We start from the raw sequence: 21,887 nt of genomic DNA, 5'->3' as shown, positions 1-21,887 counted from the left end.
GCGGACGGTGGTGAGGGTAGTGCAACGGTGTGGGTGTACTCAAGGTCACAGTGCCTCAAATTGCATACTTAACTGTAGGCAAGATGGTAAGCTTCGTTAAGTGTGTTTTACTACAACTGAAAAAAAAATTTTAAACCTCAAATCTATGGACCACGATCCTTGTCTCTAGGTAGAGTTCTCAATAAGTTTGTTGGGCTTATTTTCCATTTTCCAAAACTGGAAACTATAGTTCTTATATGGTTTTAAAAGTTTTGAGCTAGGGACACCTGGGTGGCTCAGTGGGTTAAAGCCGCTGCCTACAGCTCAGGTCATGATCCCAGGGTCTGCTCAGTGGGGAGACTGCTTCCTCCTCTCTCTCTCTGCCTGCCTCTCTGCCTACTTGTAATCTCTGCCTGTCAAATAAATAAATAAAATCTTAAAAAAAAAAAGTTTTGAGCTAAAAATATACATACATGTAAAAAAAAAAAAAGAAAACAGATTACAGGGCTATGGGATTATGGATGACTTGTCCCTTTGTTTTCCAAAATGTTTTCAATTATGACAACAAAGCAGCTGACGGAAACAGGTGCATGGATGAACTTCAATATTGTATTGAGTAGTAGACCACCAAAAACATCTCCTCTTATTAAATAAGGTTTATTGAAACCTTATAATGATTTGTTAAACCTGTAGTAAGGAACGATAACCGGCACTAGCTTTTGGTTCAGCGGTAAAGCTTCTCTTTGAAGGCATGTTTTCCTTCTTTCTAGGCGCGTGGGAATGAACCCGGCTGCCCCTTTCCTGGGTGCGTGAGCAATACAGTTGCAGGAGATAAAGCCCCGGGACCCACAGGAATGTCTCTCGTGCAAAATGCCCGCTGAGTGGGGCTGGGTTTGTTATTGCTGTCCGTGCCATGAGCCCACTGGGCCCCTCCTTGGCCCCGTGTCAGCCACTGTATTGGAAAATGGCATATCTCTTTGGAGCACCCCTGTTTCCAAGTAAAATTAGTCTTTTCTACATTTCTCACGGTTCAGATCAGACTTTTCTCAAGCCAGCTCTCCAGGTCTGGTGAATTCTGCCCAGGTGTTTTCACATGGCACAGTGACCAAACTTTTGTTTGTATTTACATCATTCACCTTATTTATTCACAGAGCATCTTTTACAAATTAGAGACACGCCAGACAGAGGAGCAACGGTGGCGGGAGGCGGGTGGCAGGGGTGGGGTTTGGTTCTGTGATGATTCAGGCTCTGGAATCAAGCTGCCTTCATCCGTCATGACTGCCACTGGCCTCTGGCAGGAGCCCTGACAACACTGACCTCAGCAAGGTACGCGTTCCAGACGATGTGTGTCAAGTGTTCCAGCAGGGCCCGCAGGCAGAAGTTGGCCATTATGGGAAAGGGCACAGGAAGCAGGTCCTGGAGGCTGTCTGCGACCCAGTGGCAGTCCCTTTGCTGATGCTTAGCCATCATGGGCCCAGGCAGCCAGAATTGGCTGCTTTGTGAACAAATCAGTGTCTTTTTTTTTTTTTTTTAAATCACCATATAGTGTATTATTTGTCCCAGGGGTACAGGTCTGTAAATCATCAGGCTTACACATTTCACAGCACTCACCATAGCACATACCCTCCCCAATGTTCATAACCCAGCCACCCTATCCCTACCCCCACCCCTAAAACCACCTACATTCTTTGGCTGATGACCCTGCATCAGTCTGGTCCTTACGTCTGTCCTCCTTTTTCTGATTCTGACCTTTCTGCTTCTCTCTCGTGATTCCATTGAGCCCACCCAGATAATTCAGGAGAATCTCCCATCTCAAGGTCCTGAACTTGATCACATTTGTCAAGTCCCTTTTACCATATAAGGTGACACAGTCACAGGGTTTGAGGATGAGGGCGTGGACGCCTTTGGGGGCCATTATTCTGCTGAACACACCCGGTGTCCACTGGCAGAGGTACAAATGACAAGGTGACTAAAAATGGACTGGATGTGCTTCTGGATTATGCTTTCAATTTCGACTTTCCCCGATGATTCTTTAGGTCATAGACTTGCTTGTGTTGCAAGTGGTACTTTTGCCATTAGCTCATTAAGAATGTGGGGAAAGTCTGGAATTGTGATGTCACCAGCTTTGGTTTTCTTTTCAACATTTCTTTGGCCATTTGGGGGCTTTTCTCAAAAAACAAAAAGATGGCCCACAGAATGGGAGAAGATATTTGCAAATGTCTTATCAGATAAAGGGCTAGGATCTAAGATCTATAAAGAACTTACTAAACTCAACACCCAAACAACAAATAATCCCATCAAGAAATGGGTAGAAGACATCAATAGACATTTCTCCAAAGAAGTCATGGCCAACATGGCCAATAGACACATGAAAAAATGCTCAACCTCGCTCGGCATCAGAGAAATATAAGTCAAAACCACAATGAGATGCCACTTCACACTAGATAGAATGGCTAAAATTAACAAGTCAAGAAAAAAGAGACCTTGGCAAGGATGCAGAGAAAGGGGAACCCTCCTACACTGTTGGTGGGAACGTAAGCTGGTACAGTCACTCTGGGAAACAGTATGGAGGTTCCTCAAAAAGTTGAAAACAGAGCTACCCTATGACCCAGAAATTGCACTATCAGGTATTTATCTAAGAATACAAAAGTGCTGATTCAAAGGAGCACCTTCATCCCAATGTTTATAGCAGCAATATCCACAATAACCAAACTATGGAAAGAGCCCAGATGTCCATCAACAGATGAATGGATAAAAAAGATATATATATATATATGAATATTATTCATCCATCAAAAAATGAAGCCTTGTTAATTGCAATGATGTGGCTGGAACTAGAAGGTATTATGCTAAGCAAAATAACTCAAGCAGAGAAAGACAATTACCATATGATCTCACTCATATGTGGAATTTAAGAAACAAAACAGAGAATCATAAGGGAAGGAAGGAAAAAAGAAAATAAGACAAAATCAGAGAGGGAGACAAATCATAAGAGACCCTTAAATCTAGGAAACAAACTGAGGGTCGCTGGAGGGGAGGTGGGTGGGGGGATGGGGTAACTGGGTGATGGGCATTAAGGAGGACACTTGATGGAATGAGCACTATTGTTATATGCAACCGATGAATCACTGAACTCAGCCTCTGAAACTAATAATACACTATTAATTAATTGAATTTAAATAAAAAGAAATTAAAAAAAAAAGAATGTGGGAGAAAAAGGAGAACTCAGGACATGTGTTTTTCTGGGCCCTGAGCATCTCTTTTGCCCTGGCTACAGTCTTCATAGCAGCAAAAGGAAACACTGCTGCCCAGATGTCCCAGGGGTGCATGCTTGTTACAAAGGAAGAGCAAGGTCATACTTTTTTCCCTGTGATTCCAAACAGCTGATCTTTTCACATCTTCATACCAGCTGATGAAAACCAGTATGGCTCATTGATAGCAGGAGGGGCACCATGGTGATGGAGAAAGGGCAGACATGGGTAGAAAGGTCAGTTGTGTAGGATAGAGAATCTCTGACAGTGTTCATGGGGGGAAATCAAGTGATTAAGTTATTTTATCCAGACAAAAGTATCAGTATATTATAGCAAAATTACATCTTTGATAAATAAGATAAAACTATAACTCTTTATTTAGCTCACAAAAAGGCAAAGGGTTTCATTTTGTTTTATTTTATTTTAAACTTTTGTTAAAAACATATATTCGCAAATGACAATACAGACAAAGGGCTGATATCCAGGATCTATAAAGAACTCCTCAAACTCAACACACACAAAACAAAAAATAATGTCAAAAAATGGGCAGAAGACATGAACAGACACTTCTCCAATGAAGACATACAAATGGCTATTAGACACATGAAAAAATGTTCATCATCACTAGTCATCAGGGAGATTCAAATCAAAACCACATTGAGATACCACCTTACACTAGTTAGAATGGCCAAAATTAACAAGACAGGAAACAACAGGTGTGGGAGAGGATGGAGAAAAGGGAACCCTTTTATGCTGTTGGTGGGAATGCAAGTTGGTGCAGCCACTTTGGAAAACAGTGTGGAGATTCCTTAAGAAATTAAAAATAGAGCTTCCCTATGATCCTGCAATTGCACTACTGGGTATATACCCCAAAGATAGAGATGGAGTGAAAAGAAGGGCCATCTGTACCCCAATGTTCATAGCAGCAATGGCCATAGTCGCCGAACTGTGGAAAGAACCAAGATGCCCTTCAACGGACGAATGATGAGGAAGATGTGGTCCATATACACTATGGTGTATTATGCCTCCATCAGAAGGGATGAATACCCAACTTTTGTATCAACATGGACAGGACTGGAAGAGATTATGCTGAGTGATATAAGTCAAGCAGAGAGAGTCAAGTATCATATGGTTTCGCTTATTTGTGGAGCATAAGAAATAACACAGAGAACATGGGGAGGAGAAGGGAGTAGGGGGAAGTTGGAGGGGAAGATGAACCATGAGAGATCATGGACTCTGAAAAACAATCTGAGGGTTTTAGAGGGGCGGGGGGTGGGAGATTGGGTGAGCCTGGTGGTGGGTATTATGGAGGGCACATACTGCATGGAGCACTGGGGGTGGTGCATAAACAATGAATTCTGGAACACTGAAAAGAAATTTTAAAAATAAAAATAAAAAAACATTTAAAATGGAAAGGGAGTTATCTACATGAATTTTTGTAAATGGATCGTTTTTAGATTGTGGTTATGTATGGTGACAAATACAACACAAGTGAGAGAATTTATGTCTTCTGGAGTTGTTTAGAGGGAACACATAATCTTCCCCAAATACATAATCTAGTGGGTTATGTGTGACCTTCTGTACAAGTGCAGTAGTGGGTAATGCTTTTGGGAAGTAGCCCTTAGCCTCTTTGTGCTTTGGGTTTCTATGACGATCTGGCGAAAGTGTCCCAGAGCATTGTGATATGCAGACATTTTGCATGTAATATCGGGGTTGTATGAACACTCCCCACAGTGCAGCAGTGAACCTCAGTGGGGTCACCCTAAGTTTCCTTCTTCCCATTTACTGGAGATGGAAGACTTTTGGTTGGGGAGGGAGATACAGGAACAACCTTAGTTTCCATTCTGACTTGACATTTAATCACAATCTGGTCTGGAGAACTTCTGTAAAATTGCTAGTGAGACATTTTCGTTTTTATGTCTGCTCTTTCTCATGTTCCCTGAGGCCATGTTAGATTCAATCCCAAAGACCTATCTTTTTCTTTTCTTTCTGCTCCCTGTTATCATACTTTTCTGATAGGAATACATTTGCTACACAAGTTTTCAGCTGGGGGCAATGGTGTCCCCTCGGAAGACCCATGGCAACATCTGGAGTCACTTGGATTGTCATAATGGGGGAAATGCTCCTGGTACCTAGTGGGTAGAGGCCATGAATGCTGCCAGACATCCTAAAATGCACAGAGAGCCCCCACAACCAGGATCACACTACTGACAAAATAGTCTTTCTAAACAAAAATCTTATTGTCAAACTGAGACTTTACTCTGGGTAGCCTCTCCCAAATTCCTAAATCCAGAAAAAGCCTTCCTTAATGCAGTAATTGAAACAAAACCAACTACCATGCAATATATAGGGTGATGTTATGGTAAGAGTCATGAACTGATGGAATGATTCTGACCATCCCATCGGTTAGCTGTGCCAAGCATTCTTCTGTAAGTCAAAAATACATGGTGCCACCCCAAGGAGGTGGCCTGCTCCGAGCTTCAGTCTCCTTGGGGATGATCATGGGTCCTTCTGCTGGCTGGGTCTTCATGGATAAGTCCTGGTCATTCTAGAAAACATCTGATTTTTTATAAATAAATAAAATTAAAAAAAAATAAAAAGGGAGACTTCCCTGCTTCTCCCTCTCTCTCTGCCTGCCTCTCTGCCTGCTTGTGGTCTCTCTATGTCAAATAAATAACTAGTATTAAAAAAAAAATCTCAGGGTCTCAGAATGAGCCCCATGTCATGCTCTGCGCTCAGTGAAGGTCCTGCCAGAGGATTCCCTCTTGCCCTCTCCCCTCCCCCTGCTCTCTCTCAAATAAATAAATAAATAAATCTTTAAAACAAAACAAAACAAAACACTTCTCAATTCTTAATCTATGCTGGGTGGATTTCATGTCCTCTCTGTATCTTTTACTGGGAGGAAGGGAGAAAAAGCCCAAAATGATTTTTGTAGCGAGAGTTCTGTTTTCTCATCCTTGGTCAAACCCAGCTGCTGTCCTTGGTGATAGGATATGGATTGGAGATAAACTGCCTCTGAGTCCTGGAGCCCAGTGACAGCCAGCATGAGTGTGTCGTGCTATCATGCTCTACATTCACTCAGACACTTTGCAATGTGGGTGACAAGGATGCCTGTTGTGTTAAGATTCAAGGCTCTACAATTCTGAGCTCAGAAAACAGTGTTACTGGGTGTTAGGGCTAACTTGAGATACTTTCCTACACTCCCTTTTGAATGGGATGATGGATGGGAGCTATAGGTTGAATTCAACCTTCATGCATATCACTCAAGGATAGAAAAGTTTAAAGTATATTTGAATATATTTTTAAGCCTTAGAGTTACATTTATTTGACAAAATTGGGCAACTCTTCAGGATGAAAGGATCACTCCCTTTGGCCAACAGTATCTTTTCTAGCCAGAACCTTCTCCCCAGAGGACTGAATGTTATTTAACGATCCTCTTAACTTGGAGGAATATTTTTGAATTAGGAGATCCATGGGGGTATTTCTTTATGCAGATTCCCAAAAGAGGAACAAAACCACAACTCCTTCCAAAACTAATACAGAAAGTTTAGGTCTCTCTGTATTTGCTGATCTATTCTTGCTCACCTTGTAGTATTTGATCTGTGGGAACACAAGCACTCTGTACTCAACACCAAGATGTACCAAGGAATATTTAAATGTACCAGCATAAAGATCCATACAGAAGTAAAAACTCTCTTGTCTGTCTCCAAGGGGTTCTTCAAGCTGGATATATTATTTAGGGGGTAAGCTGTGTTCATGTTTCAGTAATCTAATTTTGACTTCTTGTTTTTATGAGGAGACAGAGATAGTATATATGATATTTAAGCAAGCTAAATTTATTTATTTATTTATTAAAGATTTTATTTATTTATTTGACAGAGAGAGAGATCACAAGTAGGCAGAGAGGCAGGCAGAGAGAGAGAGGAGGAAGCAGGCTCCGTGCTGAGCAGAGAGCCCGATATGGGACTCGATCCCAGGATCCTGAGATCATGACCCGAGCCGAAGGCAGCGGCTTAACCCACTGAGCCACCCAGGCGCCCAAGCAAGCTAAATTTAAAACAGGGTATGTAGAGAGGTGCAAACCCAGGACTTGGGACTGCCCTGTGCACAGCCAGGACCTAATGTCATTCTGCTTCGTGAGGACAATACTCATCCGGCATGGTAAGCCCACGGCAATGAGTCTGAGTGTTCGTGGGTTCCAGCCTGAGCTCATTTCTTTCAATCCATCCACTAGACAGCATTCCAGGAGTTTCCGACTTTGGATTATCACAAGTAGTGCTGGATGAAGACCACTGCACGTCTTTTGGTGAACATGTGTATTTCTTTCTTTTTTAAAGCCATCTCTATACCCAAATTGGGTCCCCAACTCAGGATCCCAAGATCAAGAATGAGATGCTCTACTGAGCCAGCCAGGCAGCCCCTTGCGTACGCATTTCTACTGCGTATTCAAAATTGGAACTGCTGGTATGGACGGGTTGATGAAGCTAAGAAGAGACTATGCCAAAAATGTAAGGACATTATTTTTTATTCTGAAGGGAAGGGTTTGTTGAAGGCCCAGTAATTATTGAACAAGAGTCTTGAAAGACAGGGTAGGGATTGATCCAGACAGTGTTTCTCAAACATTAATATGGATACAAATTGTTATAGGCTGAGTTGTTTTCCCCAAAATTCATATATTGAAGTCCTTACCCCCTGTGCTCAGAATGTGACTGTACTTAGAGACAGGGTCTTTAAAGAAGTGATAAAAGTAAAAAAGGAGATCATTAGGGTGGGCCTTCACCTGACATGACTGAGGTCCTTTTAAGAGGAGGACACTTGGACACAGATAGATACAGAGGAAGAGCCATGTGAAGATGCAGAAAGGAGATAGGCATCCACAAGCCAAGGAGAGAGGCCTCAGAAGAAACCAAATCTGTTGACACCTTGATCTTGGATTTCCAGCTTCCAGAATCGCGAGTAAATAGATTTCTGTTGTTTAAGCCACTGGATCTAGGCTCCGTTGTTATGGCTGCCTTAGTAATCTTGCTTAGATACTGTCTCTGTTCAGTAGGTCTGGGTGTCGCCTTCCTGTTTTTATTTCTAACAAGACTGCACATAGTACAGATGCTATTAGTCGGTGGACCACACTTTGAGTAGCAAGAATCTTAAGTACAGGTGAGGAACTTACATCTTTTTCTCTGCCAGGAAGAAAGGGAATCCAGGAGGGCGAAGTAAACTCGTAGGCAGGAGATACAGGATCAATGTGCTAGCAGACTGGCTAGGCACACCCAGAGGCGGTGTGCATGTGTTGGGGTGAGGGAAGGAGGAAGCCCTGAATAATAGTGTTTGCTGGTTCCTGTGGAGTAAACACTCTCACCACGGCTGACTTCTATTACCAAGACTTTGACAACTGACTTGCAAAGTTCTTGGAAGTTTAAGAATGGCCTCTTGCCACAGGTAGGAGCTGCTTCCAGCTCCCCCCTGCCCGGGATGCTGAGGGGGCCTGCCTGATTTCCCGCCTTCTCTCCTGGGACCAGAATGTGCTTCCTTTGTGGGGCCACGGATGAGACCTGTCATGGCTACTTGGAGAAAATGAGGAGAGACTGGGACTAGAGCTGGTGTTCCATGAGTTGTCACTGAAGAGAAGCCCTCACAGGGGAGGAGCAGATGCAAATGGAGGTCACCTCTCTGTTCTTCCTTCCTTCCCTGTGGACACACAGAATGAGTGACAGCTCTTGGGGGACCAGATGCTAACTCCAGGGCAGGTATGTGAGGGCAAACAGGAATTTTGCTGCTGGGGGTCCCTAGGTGGTTCGGTTGATGAAGTGTCTAACTCTTTTGGTTCAGGTCATGATCTCAGGGTCAAGAGATCGAGCCCCATGTCCAGTGGGGGAGTCTGCTTGAGATTCTCTCCTCCTTGCCACCCCTGCTTGTGCTCTTTTGCTTCCCTCCCCCCACAAATAAATAAATAAATCTTTAAAAAGAAGAAGAAGGGTGGGGGAGGAGAAGAAGAAGAAGAAGAAAACCTCTGCTGGTCTCAGTTATTTTCTAGCTGTTTTACTATTGTGTCCCTTGGATAGGGAAAACATGCCAATTTCGGAAGAGTCTTGGTGTGTTTATAAGAAGAAAAGTGTCTGTGCATTGTCTTGGACCAGAACCTACCACCTAGTTGAACAGGGGCTGTGGAGCTGGGAGACAGGAGGGGGATAATAAGTGTGTACATGGGCCCATGATGTTGTCATGTGGATTTTATGATTTAACTCTGCTTTTCCACATGGAAAAAGCACTGACATCTGAGAAGTTCAGATGCCTACTTGTCTGTCAAATAAATAAATTAAATCTTTAAAAAGAGAAAAAAGAAAATGAGCAAAGTACTTGAATTGATTTTTCTCTCACAAAGAGCCAGTAAACACATGACAAAAAAGCAATGCTCAACATCATTAGACATCAGGGAAATATATAACTACAAGCCATAATGAGATAGCACTTCACACCCACTCTGACGGCTAAAATTAAAAAAGAAACTGAAACCCACATACAATGATGATGGTAAAATTGTGCCCCTGCTTTGAAAAATATTTTGACATTTCCTCCAACGGTTAAATATAGACTTATTATATGATTTAACAATTCCACTCCAGGTACAGACTCAAGAGAAACGAAAATATATGTCTACACAAAACTTATATGTGAATGTTCATAGTAGCATTATTCATAACAGACAAGAGGGCAACAACCCAAATGTCTACCAACTGATGAATGAACAATCAAAATGGATATATACGTGTATGCACTCAATATTATTACATTATCAGTCACAAGAAGAAATCAAAGACAGGTAGCTGTTACCTTGAACCACCAAAGATCAACGTTGAGAACACCATGCTAAGTGAAAGAAGGGAGTCACAAAAGACTGTGTCATATATGAATCTACCTACCTGAAATGCCCACAATAGGCAAAACTAGGCAGAATGGATAAATGGTTGCCACGGGCTGGAGGAGGAGGGAATAGATAATAATCGCTAATGGGCACGGAGTTTCTTTTTTAGGTGATACAATGTTCTGAAGTTAGGTGGTGGGGATAGTTGTACAACTATCTAGTATTAGTGTACAACTAATTAACTGTATACTTTTTCTTTTAAAACAAGCGTATTTTAAGGTGTTTTTGTTTTTGTTTTTCAGAGAGAGAGCAGACCTAGACAGAGAGCATTAGCGTGGGTGAGGAGCAGAAGGAGAGCCTGACTGGGGGCTGGATCCCAAGACCCTGAGATCAAGACCTGAGCGCAAGGAAGGCAGACACTTAACCGACTGAGCCACCCAGATGTCCCTGAAATGTATACTTTTAAAGGGTGAATATTATGGTGCATTAAGTGTACTTCAACAAAGCTGCTAAAATGTTTTCTTTTAAAGGGAGGCAGGGTCAGGTGAGTACAGGGGTTAGCCCGTTAAGAGTATGTGCCTCGGTAATTACGGTTAGTTGCCTGGCTTGCCTCCCCCTAATTTAGACTCACAGCCCTTCCCACTCTAACACGGGAGACTGAGAGTAGAAAAGCCAGGACTTCTGCGTTCTTCGCGTCCTGCCCTTGCCCCCATGCCCGGTTTTTGCCTCCACTGATCGCCAGCGCAGCGGCCATAGCCGGATCACCTGCAGTTTGAACGCCTTTGCTTTCTGAATCGGTTTCGGAGGCCTCTGGCGGACCGCGGGCGCCTCCAGCCCTTTTGGTTGCAGGGTCCCCCTCGCGCGGCCCGGCCAGGGAGCGCCTGGGGGTTTGCCGAGCGCCGCCCCCCCGCCCCCGCGCCGCCCCCGCAGAGGCGGAAGCCGAGAGGTGGTCTCGGGCCCTGGGGGCGGGCAGAGGCCTGCGGGTACCAGTCACCGGAGCGGGGACGTGCGGCGCGGCTGTAGAGGTCGGCTTGGGATCCGGCCGGGAGGGCGGCGGCGGGAGGAGCGGCGCGGTGCCGAAGGCGGCAAGTGGGGCGTTCTGGGGCCGGGCGGGGACGGCGGACCGGGAGCACCCCCGCGCTCCGGCAGGGAGACTGGACGCCAGGCCGGGAGCGAAACCGAGCCGACCCGGCCCTCTCCCTGCTGACGCAGACGGAGACCGGCGCTCGGTGGCGCAGCTGCTCGGTGGGTCCGGTGGCGCAGTTGCACGGTGGCGCAGCTGCTCGGTGGCGCCGGCGCGGCTGCGCCGCTCTCCCCGCCGGTGCCTCCCGATCCCCGCTAGCCCCAGCCGCTGGCCCTCCGCGTAGGTCTTCTGTCCGCTCTTCCCACGCCTCTTCCCCGTCGCCCCGCCGCCCTGCAGCCGCATTCCCACCCGCCCTTCTTCCCCACCCCTTCTCTCTCCTCGGGATCCGCGCAATGACATCTCCCTACCTCTCCTCTTTCCTGCTAAAATCCCCAGTGTGCAGCGGCAAATCCAAGCACTTCTCAGCCACCCTAATCCTTTCAGGCATTCCACACTAATTCGTAGAGAACTTCCCATTTCCCGAGCTCTCTTGCTGGCCCTCGCCCCGCAAAGCTTCCAGTCCAGGGGGACCACAGTGGGCCAAGCAGCAATTCGCTGGGGGAGGAAGGGGGTCGGCGGTCGGGCGAAGGGATCCCTGTCTAGGGCGGGCCTTCAGAAGTCTCTGGACGCCAGGATGTTCCAGTGCAGAGGAGGTCTGAGTGCCATTCATCAGCGTAGGAGCACTGAGTTGGATAAACAGTGTTTTCAAAGGCCCAGGGATGATTTGGAGGGAATGAAAGGCGGTCAGGGTGGGTAGAGGCGGAGGCTGGAGCCAGAGGCGGGCAGGTGAAGCGTCAGCCATGTAAACGAAGTGAGCTTAGCTTATTGTAAGGGCCCCGAGGTTTAAGAGGAGGGCTGAAAGGCTCTGCTTTTCTGTCGGAATGGAGTATGTGGGGCGGGGGAAGAGGAGGAGGGTGGCTCTGTTCTGAGGCGGCATTGGGGAAAGGGAGCAGGTGGTCTACACTCGGTGCAGGCTCAAGAGAAATAGAGGGGTGCAAGAGCCATGTAGACAGCAGAAGGCAAGCCTTGGTGATGGGTGTGAGGGGATGAGGGCGGGAGAGAAGTCTGGGAGATCTCCCAGGGTGTGAGACCAGACGTTGCGTGGGTGAGGGTCTCATTTCCACACTCAGTTAATTCCCTGGAGAAGAGTGGCCTGGGGGGTGGGAGCGGTGTTTGGTCACAGACCTGCCTAGTCACATTTATGCTTCTGACCTCTGTAGCTACTCAGATTACTGGCCCATTCTCAGTGGTTTTGCTCTTTCTTGGGCCCTTCTCTGTTCCTCCTGACCTCTCCATTCTGGCGTTCCCCGGGTCTGGGCTTCGCCCTCTCGTGCACAGTTCACTCTAGCAGCTTTTTCTGAGACTAAGGAGTAAAACTCCCAAATCCGTGTTTCTGAGTTAGCTCAAGAATTGTGGAACAAAAACATGCAGTGTCTTCATGTTTAGTTCCGAGGTCCGAGGGTCCTGTGATGCCTAGCCACTGGCTAGCAATGGTGGGGCAGTCTGAGTTGGGTTATGAGATATCCAGAGTTAACTGGCTATGGGGGTGCTGGTGTGGGCGGCCCAACAGGAGAGCACATTGGCTGTCCCCTGGCCCCACCGCGCCAGGGGGACCCTCACAGCCAATTTCATACCCAGCTGTAGCCTCTCTCTCTTCACTTACCAGCATCTCAAACATTTCTCAAGAATCACCTAATGAGAGACTGTGATCTGTTGTGTAACTGAAACTCTCAGGAGTTCTCTCCATAAATGTATGGAAGAAGAGAGTATTATGGAGAAGACTGGGTTTCCCTGGTCTCTGGAGGCTGAGTGCTGTATGTCTGTGCCCGGGAACCATTGCTCTTCATTTCCCCCAAGGCTCTCAAGCCGGTTTGATCTTCTGCCAGTGCGACAGTTAGCTAATTATCTTAAAATTTGGACTTACTTTTTGGAGAGAGCAACAGGAAATGTGTTTTCTTCAACTTAGAATATTTATGAGCTTTTGGGGCACCTGGGTGGCTCAGTGGGTTAAACCCTCTGCCTTCAGCTCAGGTAAAGATCCCCGGGTCCTGGGATCGAGCCCCACATCAGACTCTCTGCTCAGCAGGGAGCCTGCTTCCTCCTCTCTCTCTCTCTCTGCCTGCCTCTCTTGTGATTTCTGTCTGTCAAATAAATAAAATCTTTAAAAAAAGATATTTACGAGCTTTATTATGTAAAAAAAAAGTACAATTCCAAAATTGCCACGTGTGAGGTCAGTAATGTGTGGAGGGTGTGTGTTGAGGCAGCCTTTCTCTTTATTCTCTGGCTTCAGACCCCACATAATGGATGCTCTTTCTGAAGCAAATGGCACCTTTGCCATCCAGCTTTTCAAGATCCTATGTCAAGACAACCCTTCACACAACGTGTTTTATTCTCCTGTGAGCATCTCCTCTGCCCTCGCCATGGTCTTCCTGGGGGCAAAAGGAAACACTGCTGCCCAGATGGCCCAGGTAAGCCTGCTTCTCACCCCGCAGTTGGGACTGCCTTTTCGGTTGTTAGGGTCCATCACCCAGCTTCGTACCTCAGGTTCCAGAACGGCCATAAAGCCTGATGGGAGGGGAGCCGAGTGTGTACACACACCTGTGCTTATTTCTGTCCAGTGGGGCTGCCCGGGGACCAAGACACAAAGGAGAATGCTGGGAGTCTCCTTCACTGAGATTATTTTTCTCAACAGGCGCTCTCATTAAGCACAGAGAAAGACATTCACCAGAATTTCCAGTCACTTCTTGCTGAAGTGAACAAATGTGGCACCCAGTACTTGCTCAGAATAGCCAACAGGCTCTTTGGAGAAAAGACTTGCGAATTCCTCTCGGTAAGTTGAGTCAGCAGAAGGTTTAAAGTTGTAGTCAAAGTATGGAGTTAGAAAGCAAGATCTGGGAGAGCTGAAAATGATGGCAAACATTTTTTAAAAGAAATCATCATTCCATCACTGTGCCTTGAGTTATTTAAAATTGAATTACTTCTCAAATTCATTTAGCCATTTCTTGTTATTCATGGCTTGGTACTTACCTATTTATAAACTCTGATATTTTAGTATTTAGTAGACTAAGATATGACCATTTTTAAGAGATGTATACTCATTTTAATAAAATGTATGTAAGATTCGAATTTTCTTGGAAGTTAAAACTTCTGTTTAGGAAGATAGCCATACTGAATGCTTTTCTCTCCAAAGACCTTTAAGGAATCCTGTCTTCGGTTCTACCATGCCGAGCTGGAGCAGCTTCCCTTTGCCAGTGCTGCAGAACAGTCCAGGGAACACATCAACACTTGGGTCTCCAAAAAGACTGAAGGTCAGAATCACATGTTATTACCTCCGCCTTCGTCCTTCTCCCGCCGCCTTCCCCTCTTTCCCCTGGTTCTCCTTCCCTCCCTCTTCTTCTCCTTGCTTTCCTTGCTGCTCTGATCACACTAGTGTGTGTCAGATGGTCAGAGTCTGCTCACGGGCTGGGCCTCTTGGCATATTTCGACCTTGATGGACTCACAGTGGTTCCGATCAGATGCTCAGGGTTTTCAACCACAGAGACTTAGTTTTGTCCATTCTCCTGGGACCAGAAAGACTGATACAAATGTCCAAAGAAACTCATAAGCCAGGTTTCCAGTTCAATAACTTACCCTGAAATATACTTTCACTTAGCCTGTAATGTTCCCATGTGAACTCATCACCCCCATGGGAAAGAGGCTATTGGTTAAATCTTCTCTGAGACATACACTTAGGCTTCGAAATTCTCTGTGGACCTTCCTTACCACCACCTTTACCCTGACCATTAAGCTTACTTATTCTTAATTCTGTTGCAGCTTTCATGTCTTCTACGTACACTCCCTTACTTAGGTTTGATGAACCTAGATTTGGTAGGCCAATGGCTCTCTCAGGACTTATCAGTTCTACAGACTGAAATCATCCTTTGTTTGGCGTTGAGCCTTATTCATTTCTGTTTTACAGAGTGACACATTCTGATCTTGGTCTGCACGTTCAGTGACGTTTGAACCATTGGGCGCCCTCTGCACCAACTCCACTTAGTACCACTAGAAACACTCCTATTTCTATCAATACATAAGACAACAAAGAACAACAGGTTGCCTTTCCTTACAGAGTTAGCAGTTATTGCTACTATTTCTTCTTGGAATATTCGCCACTTATGGCATCTGGAGGCAGCAAATGAGCAGGGATGCTCTTAGTTCATTGAAAAGGCATCTAGGGGGTGCCTGGGTGGCTCAGTGGGTTAAGCCGCTGCCTTCGGCTCAGGTCATGATCTCAGGGTCGTGGGATCGAGTCTCGCATCGGGCTCTCTGCTCAGCGGGGAGCCTGCTTCCTCCTCTCTCTCTCTCTGCCTACTTGTGATCTCTCTCTGTCAAATAAATAAATAAAATCTTAAAAAAAAAAAAAGAAAAAAAAAGAAAAGGCATCTAGGGAAGAAGGGAGTATCTTTCACTTAAGCACCTTATCTTTTCCAGGAGTGTCTGGTGTTTTGTTTCGAGGATCAAATAGTGAAATCTCTTCCACATGCTTCCAGAAGCTCCTCAAGGCACCCATGCTGCCCGTTTTCAGCTCTTTCCCCTTTGGCTGCCTCTGACATGTGGGCGTAGTTGTGGGCTGTTAACACCAGTTGTACCTTTGATGCATTAAACCGAACACTCCATTTTAGCACTTGAAAGAACCCCAGTCCCTCCCAGCCCATCCCTGCTTGCCTTGTTGTCCTACCTCATGCTGTATTTTACTTTGAGTGATTTAGAAACGTTTCACCATCATCGACCTTGTGGGTGTTCCCACAGCACTGGTGACCTGACCATGAAAACCACTTGTATGTGTTGTTTATTTCTGTACATATGAGTCAAAACTCAGCAAACTTGGAAATGAAAAGACTGTTGTGTTCTTGATTAATAACCAAAGATCTGCCAATAAGCCTTATCACAATTTTTTTCTGTGAAAACCACTTGTATGTGTTTTTCTGTGAAAACCACTTGTATATGTTGTTTATTTCTGTACATATGAGTCAAAACTCAGCAAACTTGGAAATGAAAAGACTGTTGTGTTCTTGATTAATAACCAAAGATCTGCCAATAAGCCTTATCACAATTTTTTCTGTGAAAACCACTTGTATGTGTTTTTCTGTGAAAACCACTTGTATATGTTGTTTATTTCTGTACATATGAGTCAAAACTCAGCAAACTTGGAAATGAAAAGACTGTTGTGTTCTTGATTAATAACCAAAGATCTGCCAATAAGCCTTATCACAATTTTTTCTGTGAAAACCAACTGAATATATTCTCTGCTTTTCCTGGAAGGTAAAATTCGAGAGGTGCTGCCAGGTAACTCAGTCAGTGCAGACACCAGGCTGGTTCTTGTCAGCGCCATCTACTTCAAAGGAAGGTGGGATGAACAGTTCAACAAAAGCTACACAAGGGAAATGCCTTTTAAAATAAACCAGGTGAGAGAAGCTTTCAAAAATTGTGCTAGTTTCATGAAGAAATTGATTGGAAAAAGTTAACTTTGTAAAGACATAAATGATTGGTTAGAAATAATTTTGAAAGCACATTTCTGAATGAAATTTTAAGCTCAGGAGGAGAGCACTGAGAAATAAAAATTATTTGCTGCCTCTGAGTTTTTGCATTTTACTACTGCTCCTAATGCCTCTAATTTTGGCGGCATTCATTACTGCCACCTAGTTTTGGAAACTTCAGATTTCCTCTAAGCCCAAGTTGCTTAACAGAAAAGCAAAAAAAGAAGTGTTAAGGAAGTGTGATATGTGTATGTGTTAGGGGAGTGGAGAGAAGGAGTGAATTTTCTTCAATCAGATAGCTGAAAATTTTAAATAAATATAGACTTGAATTATTTTAATAATTTTTTTTTTTTTTTTTTTTTTTTTTTTTTTTATGGACGCCTGGGTGGCTCAGTTGGTTGAGCAGCTGCCTTCGGCTCAGGTCATGATCCCGGCGTCCTGGGATCGAGTCCCGCGTCGGGCTCCTTGCTCGGCGGGGAGCCTGCTTCTCCCTCTGCCTCTGCCTTCCACTCTGTCTGCCTGTGCTCGCTCTCGCTCGCTCTCTTTCTGACAAATAAATAAATAAATAAATAAAAAATCTTTAGACTTGAATTATTTTAAATTAATCATTGTTAATCATTTATAATCATAAGTTTTTAATATGTTAAAACTAACTGAAAAATATGTTAGTCTTAAGATATAACTTCAGTTCAGGCAGGCATTAAAATAGCTTGCCAAATCTCCAAGCCCCTAAAAAAAAATTGCATTTTAATGCAATTAGGAAACTTGTCCTGTACAGGTAAAACCTTTTTTGGAGGGGGCTATAAGGTGTACTTTCCATAATCAGCCCTCTAGTTACAAAAGGGGGAGGGGAAGAAATTTTTTAGCAATGATTTTAGAAACTGTTTTAATTTTTCTAATAGTTGATCCACATCAACTTTTAAACCTTTAATGAGTATAGTACGGCAGTTAAATTCTGCATGCATATACCTCCTATGTATTTTTAAAAAATCGTTTCCTTGGATTAGAGTATCAAAGCTGGGGCAACTGGATTTAAATACAGGAGGAGACATAGAAATCTTTCTACTTGCTGGCAGACTGCTTCCTGATGGGCTCTCTCCGTAAACCACCAGTCATACTGCTGTGAAACTCTTCAATCTCTTCCTCTTTACCATAAACACTTTTTTTCCAGTTTAAGAGAAATGATTTTCTATTTCATTGTATTTGATTCTATTTGTTTCCTTAGATACATTTGCCAGGCATATTTTTTAAAAAATGTATTTATTTTTTTGATAGAGAGAGAGACAGCTTGAGAGGGAATATGAGCAGGGGGAGCAGGAGAGGAAGAAGCAGGATCCCCGATGAGCAGGGAGCCCAGTGTGGGGCTTGATCCTATGACCCTGGGATCATGACCTGAGCCAAAGGCAGATGCTTAACAACTGAGCCACCCAGGTGCCCCTTTGCTGGGTGTATTTTACAGGAAGAAAATCTGATTTCCTCCTGTGGAGAATGCAGGGTGTCACATTTATTTTGTTGAATAAAACATCTTTTTGCTGAGGCTAGAGCTGTATCTGTTTACCAGACAGAGATGCTCAGAATGATGATGGGAAAGAGTCAGACTTAGCACATGGACGTTGTGTCCATCATGGGTGCTGAAAACACTCCTGGAGTCGATTATAGCTCTTTTGGAAAATTCTGTTGCCTCTTCCAAGAACCTTAATTCCGTGCTCCTCTGTTCCTTCCCAACAGAAGGAACAAAGGCCAGTGCTGATGATGTTTCAGGAGGCTATGTTTAAGCTCGCCTATATTAAAGAGGTGCAGACCCAGATCCTGGAGCTTCCCTACGTGGGTAAGGAGCTGAGCATGATCGTTCTGCTCCCGGACGAGAACGTGGATCTAAGCTCGGTGAGAATCCGGGGGTGTGCCCTTTGTGCCCTTCCTGCTAGAACCCACTCTCCACTTTCAACGTTTATGTTTACCTCTGAAGGCAGTGATGTGGGCCACCAGGCCACAGAGCACGGTATCTGGGCACTCGAGCTCTGGAACCAAACTGTCGTGCAGGACCCCCTGCTCCCCTTATTATCTATGTGATCTTGCCAAATTCCTTACCTCTGTTTTCGCACCTCAAAAACGGGAATGGTGGTAACATCTGTCTGGGAGTTATTATGAGGATAAAGTGGGGGTGGTCCGAGTAGCAAGCTTAGCACATTGTCTGGTACCTAATAAGCCCTGAATGAATGTGATCCATTATTATTATCATAGTCATTGTTGTTAGCATTATTTTATTTATTTTTTAAAGATTTGATTTGAGAGAGAGAGAGAATACAAGCACACAAGAGCAGTTGGGTGGGGCAGAGGCGGAGGGAGAGGGAGAAGTAGACTCCCCACTGAGCAGGGAGCACGATGTGGGGCTCGAGCCCAGGACCCTGGGCTCCTGACTTAAGGCAAAGGCAGACGCTTAACTGACTGAGCCACCCAGGTGCCCCTGTGTTATATATATATATATATATATTTTAAGATTTTATTTATTTATTTCACAGATCACAAGTAGGCAGAGAGGCAGGCAGAGAGAGAGAGGAAGAAGCAGGCTCCCTGCTGAGCAGAGAGCCTGATGCGGGGCTCGATCCCAGGACCCTGGGATCATGACCTGAGCTGAAGGCAGAGGCTTCAACCCACTGAGCCACCCAGGCTCCCTGCCCTGTTTTATATTTTAAATACCTGAAACTCAGGAGAGTAGAGCCAGAAACAGTCCCAAACAGCACTCCCAACTCACTCTGCTTCCTTTCAGCGTGGATCCTCAGTGTGAGTCAGCCATGGCCCAGCAGGTTCTAGGTCCAGGCGCTGAGGGGCACACACAGTGCGCCCATTGTCCTCAGGGTCCTCTGGGAGCAGAGCTGCAGGCATGGGCTTCTCTTTGTCCTTCCCACCTGAGTGCTCTTCAGAATGTACACAGGATTGTGCCTCTTGCAAAAAGCTCCGGCAAGAGCGCTTTGTTTTCCAGTCGTTTTTCTTACCAGCAATGCCTCATCTTCAAAAATAAGCACAGTTAAAAGAAAAGAAAAAAAGACAGTGAAAGTCAGCAGGGCATTGAGCGTTGTCAGGATGGATGTCTCACAGAGAGTGTTGGGTGAGAAGAGGCGCAGCCCTGTCTCTGTGCCTCTGCGCGGCCTCACGTGCTGGGCAGGGGAGCCGTGGCTGGAATAGCACAAGTCCGAGGTCTCACAAATATCTTGGCGCAGAAAGGTGCCCGTGGTCCTGTGTGACCGTCACCACCCATGCCGAAGAGGACGTGTGTGTCCATATGTACAGAGGTATGAGTTTGAATGTCTAATTCTGATCTTTCAGGTGGAAAAAAGTCTCACTTTGGAGAAATTCAGAGCGTGGACCCAGCCAGATCGGATGCAGAGCACAGAGGTGGAAGTTTCCCTTCCGAGATTTCAGCTGGAAGAGGATTATGACATGGCATCCATGCTCCGGGGACTGGGAATGGTTGATGCCTTTCAGGAGGGCGCGGCTGACTTCTCGGCCATGTCAGGAGAGAAAGATCTGTGTCTGTCCCAGTTCCTGCACAAGAGTTTTGTGGAGGTGAATGAGGAAGGCTCGGAGGCCGCAGCCGCGTCAGCCATCGTGGCTGTGGAATGTTGTATGGACCCTGGCCCCACGTTCTGCGCCGACCACCCCTTCCTTTTCTTCATTAGGCACAACGCAGCCAACACTATTCTTTTCTGTGGCAGGTTTTCCTCTCCATAAAGGTGAGCATTTCCCTCTTTCTGTGTCCTCCTGTCCTGCGCCACAGCCCCGGGAAGATGGGCCCGTGAAGCCCAGTGCAAAGGGGAGGGCAGATTCCTCCTGCATCTCTGTCCCGTGCTTGTCCACACCCAGCCGTCCCCATCCTGACCACTCGTCGGCCCCAAGATCATGGGACAAGAGACCTTAATGATTCCCTGTAGTATTTAAAGTACACTCCGAATCCCATAGGATCGAATGTCAGGTTTCCCTGGATGGCCCCAGACTTACTCCCCCCTCATTCCACGTGTAATTCATTCTAGTGACACTGTTCTGCCTTGTACCTCAAATCCTGTTGGCAGACTTGCCTTAGCCTGTTCAGTGGTAATAAATGCTGCTAGCTAGAGCTACTGTTTTATAGTCTGCCTGGTGCCTGGGCTTTTTAGAAAGCCGCTTTAATGCACATTTTTATTTTATCTTGGGTTGACATTCCACGCATCACCGAGCAGGTGGCAAAAAGGACCTCAGGCATTGGAGACAAAGGGGCGGAGTCATGGTGTCTTTGACACCTGGTCTTTCCTACCAGAGTAGCAGAGTAGTTTCTGTGACAGCTAGCTTGGACAAGGTAATGTCCTTACACTTATCTTGTGATCCCTTTGAAGGGATTCCCTTGAAGGGATCTCCTTGCCTGCTGTTCTTCTGTTTTCTCCACCTCCAGCCCTAACAAAAATCCTGCCCAGCTCTTAAAGTTCATTTCTCATGGCGTCTTCTCCAGGGATATTTTCCTTTTCTGCATAAGCGATGTGCATCTTTGAACTCTGAGTGCATACTGAGGGAGGGCAGTTCTCTTATGGAGGTTGCTTTATTTATTAATCATCTGTGTTCTCCAGCTAGACCTTAAATTCCTCAGGGGTGGGATGTATTTCACATGTCTATGTGCCATGTACAATGCAGCGATAAGTAATTTGATCAGAGATGAGCTCTGTAATTTTTAAAGAAGTATTTAGATATCAGTGAATTATTGGGGCCTTTTTTTTTTTAAGATTTTATTTATTCATTTGAAGAGAGAGAGCAGAGAGAGAGCATGAGCAGTGAGGAAGGCAGAGGAAGGGGGAGAAGCAGACTCCCCACTGCGCAAAGAGCCCAAAGTGGGGCTTGATCCCAGGACCCTGAGATCACGACCAAAGCCAAGGGTAGACACTTAACTGTCTGAACCACCCAGGTGGCCCTGTTGGGGTCTTCTTAAAGAATTTGTTATTGAGATGAAATTCACATAGTGTAAAATTAACCACTTTAAAGTGAACAAAGCAGTGGCCTTTAGTATATTAAAACTGTGCTACCACCACTTTTGTCTAGTTCCAAAAACTGTTCATCATCCCAAAGGAAAACCCTGTGCAGTTACTCCCCTTTCTCTCCCATCTAACTCCTGGGAACTGCCAATCTGCTTCCTACCT

The 21,887-nt window shown here is 45.3% G+C and overlaps 2 protein-coding genes across 6 annotated transcripts; one reads left to right on the top strand and one right to left on the bottom strand.

Moving 5' to 3' along the window:
- Nucleotides 1–7,739: 7,739 nt before the first annotated feature.
- Nucleotides 7,740–12,153, bottom strand: LOC116589071 (atherin-like). 2 transcript variants are annotated; one of them, XR_004285171.1, is made up of 3 exons: nucleotides 10,855–12,153; nucleotides 8,398–8,915; nucleotides 7,740–8,318 (listed from the first exon to the last, which is right to left on the bottom strand). XR_004285171.1 is itself a non-coding variant. In XM_032340962.1 (2 exons), exons 1-2 carry the CDS (start codon nucleotides 11,687–11,689, stop codon nucleotides 8,890–8,892), a joined length of 861 nt encoding a protein of 286 aa, XP_032196853.1. In that variant the 5' UTR covers nucleotides 11,690–12,153; the 3' UTR covers nucleotides 7,740–8,889. The 2 variants fall into 2 exon arrangements, 1 of the variants encoding a protein (XP_032196853.1); XM_032340962.1 differs by having other exon boundaries at nucleotides 7,740–8,915.
- Nucleotides 11,028–20,839, top strand: SERPINB9 (serpin family B member 9). 4 transcript variants are annotated; one of them, XM_032340959.1, is made up of 7 exons: nucleotides 11,028–11,114; nucleotides 13,503–13,680; nucleotides 13,905–14,042; nucleotides 14,403–14,520; nucleotides 16,514–16,656; nucleotides 18,457–18,612; nucleotides 20,053–20,839. In XM_032340959.1, exons 2-7 carry the CDS (start codon nucleotides 13,513–13,515, stop codon nucleotides 20,455–20,457), a joined length of 1,128 nt encoding a protein of 375 aa, XP_032196850.1. In that variant the 5' UTR covers nucleotides 11,028–11,114; nucleotides 13,503–13,512; the 3' UTR covers nucleotides 20,458–20,839. The 4 variants fall into 4 exon arrangements, with proteins under 4 accessions (XP_032196850.1, XP_032196849.1, XP_032196848.1 ...); XM_032340958.1 differs by having other exon boundaries at nucleotides 11,071–11,174; XM_032340957.1 differs by lacking the exon at nucleotides 11,028–11,114 and adding an exon at nucleotides 11,245–11,334.
- Nucleotides 20,840–21,887: the final 1,048 nt, after the last annotated feature.

This window comes from Mustela erminea, chromosome 4 (assembly GCF_009829155.1).
Source record: "Mustela erminea isolate mMusErm1 chromosome 4, mMusErm1.Pri, whole genome shotgun sequence".
Classification (NCBI taxonomy): Eukaryota; Metazoa; Chordata; class Mammalia; order Carnivora; family Mustelidae; genus Mustela; species Mustela erminea.
Note: the sequence above shows the minus strand (reverse complement) of the source record. Positions and strands in the feature narration are given on the sequence as shown.